The sequence below is a fragment of the Saimiri boliviensis genome, chromosome 10 (genome assembly GCF_048565385.1).
Source record: "Saimiri boliviensis isolate mSaiBol1 chromosome 10, mSaiBol1.pri, whole genome shotgun sequence".
In the NCBI taxonomy this organism is placed as follows: Eukaryota; Metazoa; Chordata; class Mammalia; order Primates; family Cebidae; genus Saimiri; species Saimiri boliviensis.
The window spans coordinates 8599238-8607428 of NC_133458.1; the positions used below are offsets into that span (position 1 = coordinate 8599238).

An 8191-nucleotide genomic window follows, 5' to 3' on the forward strand; every position below is an offset into this window, starting at 1 on the left:
GCTCCCTGACCATCATTCCCAGACATCCACCTACTCTTTCCTGGCCATCTCCCCTTCCCTGGAAAACCTGTGTTCCCTTTAAGAGAAAAAAATGTGACCGGGGCTTTGAGACCACGCCCTCTGCTTCCAGGCTTTGACAGATAATTTGCCATCAATGACACAGGTTTTTAAGTGGCCCCATAACCTCACAAACCAAAATGAAGCTTGGAAGCTGTTCTTTCCATCCTATACACTTTAAGCCCCACCCACACAGTTAGCATTTAATATTTTCTTAACCAAGAACAGCAGCACACAGCATTCATCTACTAAACACACAGCAGTCGCCAAGAGCACAGGTTTCAGGAGTTTGGATTTGAATCTGCCTCTGGTGATTGCCAGTTACATGACCGTGCCTCCCGCACAAGGACACATGAGATAATTTAGGTCAATTTCATCAGGTGCCACGCATGTAAACAAACTGTGGTTATTCTATGTGCTCTGTGCTAAATGCTGCACATACATGCAGAAATTACTAAGCAGCAAGAAAAGAGCTTATTCATGCCTGGTAAAAATAGGCACTCAAATTTATATGAAACTACCAACTCAGGGGCGTGTACATAGTGACTGCTCACAGAGAATGGGGGTCCTGCAGGAGGCCAGCCAGGAGGCACTGCGGGACAGAATCAAATCAGCCCCCCTTTCCTGCCTAGTAAATGGCACCTGAAAAGTCTGGCATGACCCTGAGATGGAGCAGAGACCCCTCTTAGGAGCCTGCTGGGTTCTGCCCCCACTTGAAAATCATGAGAATAAACAAAAATGTGAGTCCCTTCAAGGGAAATTCTAGGCACCTAGCTAGCTCAACCAGCAATTGGGGATATCAGTGAATAACCGCTAAGCAAGAAAGTAATAATAGCTTAAACAAGTCACTCAAGTAAGAGCCACAGAATGTTAGCTTCTGCATAGAAACTAAAGATAACATCTTGACATATGTCCTTGTTTTTCAGAAGTCTGGACCCCCACCAGATGGACAATGCCAGCACATAGACCTCAGACAGACTGGAACCAGAAAATGAATAAGGAAGTTCCAGAAATTCCTCAGCCCCTAACTCACTTTGAAACAACCCCACCCCTGCCTTAAATACCCTTGCTTATAAGCCATCAGAGTGTTTGAGCCTTAGCGGCCCATTCTCCTCACCTGGCATGCGCTACAGAAACACCTTGCTTTCTCTGGCAGCAAATCTCTCTGTTGACATTAGGCTTTGCAAACACTGGGCAAGTGGACCCAGGTTGGGTTTGACAACAACTTCAAAGAAGGCTGACTCCCTGGGGTGTGAAGTGTGGAAGCTGAGTGCTGTGTTAGCTGCTCGGAACTGCCTTCCCTCCCAGAGGCTCCTTCATCTGTCCAGCCTCTGAAGGGCTACTGGAGGCAGAGTCCAGGTATAACCGAAGTCTATTTAACACCCAGCACCTCTCAAAAGAGCTCATAGTGCTAGCTGGAGTTTCATGAAGGCCCAGATGATTAGGTGTCCCTCAGACCACCTAAGAGGTCAAGTGGCCAGGAAGAGAAATCTTGGTACCAAGCTGAGCACCTCCCACCCACCACAGTTCTCTACAGCCTCGGCCCACCACCCAGAGAATTAGCCCACCTGCCTGGGTGTGCTCAAGGAAGAGCTAAGGCAGGGTGCCAGAGCTCAGCAAACTGGGCATGAGGCCTGTGGCCAGAGCCCCACCCACGGCCCCCTGTCCTTCTAGGGAGGAGAGCATGCTGCTCCTCACATGTCACAGCTCCCCAGGAAAAAGGAACACTCCCCAGCCACCAGTTCTAAAACCAAATCTTTATTCTCTAGTTTGAAAAGGGGGGTAAATGTTTTTTATTCTAAAACCAAATCTTTATTCTCTAGTTTGAAAAGGGGGGTAAACGGTTGTTCTGTTTAGTTCCAGAGAACAGAACAAGGCCCAATAGGTAGAAATTATAGGAAGGCGGAATTCATTCATTATCAGGAAGAATTTCTAACAATTAGAAAGTCTAACAATTAGAATCATCCAGGGCCTTAGGAGGTGGGGAAGTCCCTGTGACCTAAGTGCTCAAGCAGAGCCCAGGTGTCCATATGCTAGAAATGGTGAAAGGGAAATTCATCGGTAACTTCCCTTCAGCTGGCCCTCCACCACCAATGGGGCAGTCCTTTCCACATGCTGAGCTCTGGAAGGAGTGGAGGGGCTGGGGTGTTCAGACACGAGCCGGAGCCTGGACACAGCGCCACAGACAGCCAGGGGACGGTCTCAGCGCTGGGAGGGGCGACAGACATAGCAAGACAGACCAAGGAGGAAAGGCCTTGGCGTTTTGCTCTTTGGGAAGGAAGAGGATGGGAGTGCTAACAGCAGATGGTGCTCTCCAAGTCTGAGTGCCTATGCAGGGGGCAGGAGGGAGCGGATGGGAGAGGTAAGAGTGGCTCGGCTTCACTTCTTGCTGCTGGCAAAGGCCCAAGTGCTGTCTAACAAGGCCAGCAGGTTTTCCAAGCTGTATGTAGCCCAGAGCATTCATATACAGGACTGTACCACGCCTACTTCCAAAAATGATCTGAAGTAACTTACAGAAAAGACAGGGAAATTAAGGCGTTAACACCAGAGGATGGAGGGTCTTCCTTTCCACTGGGGGCTCCTCTAGCCAGAGGGCTCTAAGGGGCAGATGCTATTGCTACTTTTCCAGGGCACAGGGCAGTCAGGAAGGAACCTTAGCGCACACACACACCAGATGGAGGCCGGCATCCCTGAACTTGGAAGTGGGTTCCCTGGCTGCCAGGATTGACGTCTCTGGCTAACAGGGCCCACCCAGCTCACTCCTCGCCTCTTCTATCCCCTCTGGGATTCCCACTGTACCCTAACCCAGCACGAGGCAGGCAACCCCAGCCCACTTTGACTCCCGCCACGAGGAACCCCAGGCCTGTCTCGGCCTCCCCGGCCCCGCCCACCGTCTCAGACATCGTGCTTCTTCTGGTGGGCCAGGAGCCTCTCCTCTTCGTCGAAGGTCTGGCCACAGATGGCACAGCAGAAGGCGCCGTCCCGGATGTGGCTCTTGCGGTGGGTGATGAGGTTGGACTTCTGGCTGAAGCTGCGGTCGCAGTCGGGGCAGGCGTAGGGCCGCTCGCCCGTGTGGATTCGCCGGTGCGACACCAGGTTGGACTTCTGGCTGAAGGCTTTGCCACAGTCGGGGCAGACGTAAGGCTTCTCGCCGGTGTGGATGCGCCGGTGCGCCGCCAGGTAGGGCTTGTGGCGGAAGGCCTTGCCGCAGTCGGGGCACACGAAGGGCCGGTCGGGGGCGTGGTCGCGCCGGTGCGCCGCCAGGTGGCTGCCCTGGGAGAAGCGGCGGCCGCACTCCTCGCAGGCGAAGGGCCGCTCGCCCGAGTGCACGCGCGAGTGCGCCACCAGGTGTGTCTTCTTGCCGAAGTTCTTCCCGCACTCGGCGCAGGCGAAGGGCCGCTCCCCCGTGTGCTGCCGCTGGTGGGCCCGCAGGAAGCGCTCCAGCCGGAAGCTCCTGCCGCAGTCGTCACAGCTGTAGAGGGACGGGGCCGCCTCGGCCCGGTCCTGCGCGGGCTCTCCCGGGGCGGCAGGCGGCGCCTCCTGGGCGGGTTTCAGCGATGCCGCCGGGGTGGGCTCGGCTGCGCACTCCTGGGGGCCGGCTGACCGCTGGGGGCTCCCCGGGCCGGTGGCGGCCTGAGCCGACCCCTCGGATCGCCTGTGAATCTTGCTGTGAGACAGCAGGTTGGGTTTGTGCCGGAAGCGGCGGCCGCACTCCTTGCACGGGTAGGGCTTCTCGCCGGTGTGGATGCGTCGGTGCGAAGTCAGGTAGGGCTTATTGGTGAAGCGCTTCCCGCACTCGGGGCACTGGTGGGGCCGCTCGCCCGTGTGCACGCGGCGGTGGGCGATCAAGTTGGGCTTGTGCCGGAAGCGCTTGCCACAGCAGGCACACTGGAAGGGGCGGTCGACCGCATCTCCACCGGGCCGGGGGGCGGTCACCGCGGGGCGGCCCCTGGGCCGGGGCCCCAGAGCCTTGGCTGCAGCCTCCTCCAGCGCCTCGGCTACGTGCACCCGCTTGTGGGCAACTAGCTGGTCCCACTGGGCGAAGCTCCGGCCACAGTTGCCACATATGAAGGGCCGGGCCTCCGGGGCGGGAGGATGGCACCGCCGCAGATGAGCTCGAAGCTGCTTTCGTCGCCAGAAGCGTCTCTCACATTTGGGACAAGCGATGGGCCGCTTTGCAGCCGAATGGGCCTGCAGATGCAGAACCAGGGCCACCCAGCCTCGGAAGCTCTGCCCACAGAGATGGCAGGCGAAGCCCAGGTCTGGGGTGGCAGCAGCATGGACCTGGCGGTGCAGTGCTAAGAAGGGGGCATGGCGGAAGCGACGGCCACACTCAGGACAGGGCAAGGGCAGCCGGGCCTGGCACCGGCGGGCGTGAAGCCATAGAGCCACCCAGCCGGGGAAGTGCCTTCGACAGTGGGCACAGCGATGGGCCCTGCCCGGGGCTTGGGCACCAGACTGGGCCACTGATATGCCTTGTTGCCTCAGCCTGCGGGGCTCCTTCTCCAGGGTCTGGGGTGACTCCTGGGAGGGCCCAGAAAGGAGTCGGGGCTGGGCCAGGCCCATGGCCAGGGGGCCCCTGCAACGACGTTCCAGCATCGGTTCTTCCTCGGCTGAGGGTGGAAAAGCACAGTCACTCCAGAGACCAACTCACCCTGCCCGGTTCCTGCCCCATTCCTCCCCTCCCAACCTCAGCCCCAGGCAGGAGCTGCCATCTGTGAATCCCTAGAGCCCTGGGCATGGAGCTACACTACTCTCCCATTTCTTTGTGTGGTATGTATTATTTCAACCTTGGGGTTTTAGATAACATTTCAAGGATAGTTGTCTTATGTCTTTATTGCCCTGGAAACTTCCAGAAGGGAGAGACTCTGAGACTAGAATCCCCCTCATGGCAGCTACCCCAATGTCGGACAGACAGTAAATGCTCCAGTGCTGAATGCACACACATTCCTGCCACAGGACTCACCAGAAAAACGTCACCACTGCTCCCTACAGTGCCTTATGCTTTTCCAAGTGCGTTCCTGCTGTCCTCTCCCTGTGTCTGCTATTTCCTATGCCACACTGAGCTGCGCAGCAACTCTGTGAAGCTGGACAAGCAGACACTGAACTCCCTGTTTCACAGATGAAGCAACTGTGAGGCATCAAAAGATGACAAGACCTGCCCAAGGTGACACAGTGAGCCAACAGCAGAACCAAGACTAGGGAACAGGTCTCTAACTCCAGGCCAGTGTTCTTTCCTCTAAAACACCTGGTTTGCAAAGATCTCAGAAAAAAACAGTTTCTAGAGCCTTTCATTCATAGCCCCACAGGTGAGGCACTTTCAGTGTCTCTATCTGCAGTCTCAGTGGGAGCCTGGAGGACAAGTAAGAACAGTCCTTCTCCGGGAACAGGACTGCTGGTGCTACTCCCAGCAGTCTAATGCCAGACCACTGCCTGTCCAGACTGTGCCCACACTCTGCCCGCCTGCCCTCTTCAACCCACACAAATTAGGACACTGCAGGAAGGAATGCTCTCCCTGAATCCAAGGAACACCCACAGCCTGCTGCCCTCAGGGCCTGATCGCTGGCTCTGCCTCCCTTGGGGTGCTAGAGATTACTGGGGCAAGAGAAAGGGAGGGAAGATGAGATTGTAATCTCAGTCCCCTGCCTGGTCCTGCCCCATGTTCATCTCTTCCACAGCTCAAGGGAGCCCATATTCCTGCACAGGAGCCTCCTCCGCGGAAAGCAGGCTGTGGCGGCTGTTAGGCTCCTAAGGGCCCTTCTGTGCCTGCTCACCAGCTCCAGACACATCCTTCTAAATTCCCTAGAGCCCACTCTCTTCTCAGGGAACACAGAGGTCACTCATTCCCAGTGTCAGACGGTGCACAGGGAAGACCCCTCCCAGGATATGAGAAAGGGCCCTTTCCTTCCGCGGAATGGGGACGCCTGTGCACCCCAGTTGTGGAGTGGTTTGTGAGCACAGCAAAGGCCAGACTCTACCCTGGAGACTGCAGAGCTGGGGATCAGGCTTTCTCCAGCTCCTCCTGGGGATGTTCCTGGGGATACTTCTGCGGCTGCAGCGCCTGCTTCGGCCCACACTCCGGTAGCCCCCAGGTGTCAGAGAAAACTGCAGCAATAAAGACACCCCTACCCCCATGGCAGAGCTCAGACCTCTGACTGCGGAGAGGCCAGCCTTACCTGTGGGGAGGGGAGAGAAAACAGGAGTGAGGCTCTGAGCTCCTCTAGGGCAGGAAGCTTTGTGTCCTCACCAGCCACAATCCCTCCCCCCACAAAGCCACACGCTCCAGCGTAAGCCCCACACCCAGCCTGGCAGAGTGACCTTAATGGACATTGGATTAATAAATGAATGTGCCCCTTCAACAAGGAAGCACACTGCTGTCTTTGGGGATCACTTCCTTCCCTGGTAAGGTCACAGAACGAATTCTCCATTCTGTGGCCAGGGTCTGGGCTTTCCCTGACCGCCAAAGGCCGGCCTATGGTAGGAACTCTGGAATCCCTGCTGGCTCCCCTTCCCCCACCCTCCTCCCGACAGGAATTCCAGGCCTATTTCCCATGGGGCTGCGCAGGGCCAGCTGGTGTGACCAGGACTCGGTCAGAACCCCCTTCCGCATCGTGGCTAGCTGCGGTGGCAGAAGCCCCACACCGCCCTTTTGTACTGGTGCGTGTCCTCCGTCCACGCTCCCGGGCACACGGGTACCACTCCTGCGAGTGAGCCATTTCGGGTCCCACGCACGGCGCAGCTCGCAGATCCTGTGCGCAGGTGCGCTCCCCCACCCCCTCAGATCCAGCAGCGTCCCCCCACCCCACCGCGCACTCACACACGGTCGCGCACACTCACGGTCACGCGCCCCGCAGTGCAGCGGCCCCCCGCGGGCCCGCGAGGACCCCCGCGCCCCTGCCCGGGCCGTACCTCTGCGGCGGGCTGTGCAGGGGCGCAGCGCCCGTCCATGGAGCCCGAAGGCCGGCCTCCGCGGCCCGCTCCCGCTCCTCGCCCCGCCGCGGCGACAGCGGCAGGTTCGAGTTCACAACTGCCAGGCCCGTCCCCAACCTCCCCCCGCCGGGTTCCCAGCGCCACGTGACTACAGGAGCTGAGGAGGGTCAGTCGCCGACTCCCGCGGCCGCGGCCTGGGGGCGGGGCAGGGCGGGGTGGGACGGCCAGGGCCCGGGGGTGGGCCCCCCCTCCCGAGCCGGCCGGGTGACCTTCGCAGCTGCAGCGCCTGGGTGGCCGGCCTCAGAGGGCCCTACTCGGTTGCCATGGCTACCACCAGCGCGGGTCTCTGGGGACCGGCCAGAGCTCAAGTTTCCCGACCCTTTGTCCCTGCGGAGGATGCGCGTCCCCGGGCGACCGCCTGGCCGGCCTCTGGTCACCGGGGCTGGTCGGTCGTCGTTGGCTTATGAGAGGCTCGGAGCCCGTTGGGAGACTTCAAAGAGGGCGCCAGCCGCCCCCGGAGCGTCGTGCCCGGGGCCTTTCCCAGGCCGCTCACCCGGGCCACAGTGGGGACGCTCTCGGGCGCTGCAGGCCCGGGACGGCGGTGGCGCACCTGGAAGTCCCAAACTTCCAAAGTGGAGCACGAAAAGGCCCGATCCTACGAACTTTGAAGAGGCCTCTCTTCCCTCTTTTCCAGAAATTAAGAAAGAGCAGAAGTTGCCGGACTTCCTCTGGCTACGGGCCAGGCGGAGCCACGGCCGAGGTGGGAGGTGGCCGTTGGCGCATGTGGGGCATTCGCTTGGAAACGCGCAGCAGCCTGTGCGGCGTCTGTGTGGCAGGTGCGAGCCTGTGCCCGTGACTCACCCACTAGCAGGTGGCCCTGGCTTTCCAAACTATACACTTCCTGGGGTTTCCAGAGTAGTACAATTTCGTGTACTCTCATGCTTTTCAACACAGGCAATTTTTGAATTGCCGTAAAACATTTTTTAAAATCTGTCGCATAAATGGGATATAGGGGAACATAAAACTCAGCTTTACCTCCTAGAGTCAATTACAGTTAATATTTTGGTATGTTGCCTGCGGTGTTTGTCTCTGCATATCCATGGTATGGCTGGCATAATTGGGGTAATGCCTGGCAAAATTGTATTCTGCCTTCTTCACTTCACACGGTCCTATGAATTTTCTTCTATTTTATTAGGTATTCTTT

General features: G+C 58.2%; 1 protein-coding gene across 2 annotated transcripts; it reads right to left on the reverse strand.

The window, feature by feature from the left end:
• Nucleotides 1-1799: 1799 nt before the first annotated feature.
• Nucleotides 1800-7048, reverse strand: REPIN1 (replication initiator 1). Of its 2 annotated transcripts, XM_039472591.2 has the most exons (3): nucleotides 6967-7046; nucleotides 6036-6233; nucleotides 1800-4670 (listed from the first exon to the last, which is right to left on the reverse strand). In XM_039472591.2, exons 2-3 carry the CDS (start codon nucleotides 6190-6192, stop codon nucleotides 2953-2955), a joined length of 1875 nt encoding a protein of 624 aa, XP_039328525.1. In that variant the 5' UTR covers nucleotides 6193-6233; nucleotides 6967-7046; the 3' UTR covers nucleotides 1800-2952. The 2 variants fall into 2 exon arrangements, with proteins under 2 accessions (XP_039328525.1, XP_039328526.1); XM_039472592.2 differs by lacking the exon at nucleotides 6036-6233 and having other exon boundaries at nucleotides 6967-7048.
• Between the last annotated feature and the right edge of the window lie 1143 nt (nucleotides 7049-8191).

Coding starts and splice junctions, on each gene's coding strand:
- REPIN1 (XM_039472591.2), bottom strand. CDS start 6,192: ATGGGGGTAGGGGTGTCTTTATTGCTGCAGTTTTCTCTGACACCTGGG. Junction 4,671..6,035: donor CCAGCTCTGCAGTCTCCAGG/GTAGAGTCTGGC, acceptor TTCCACCCTCAG/CCGAGGAAGAACCGATGCTG.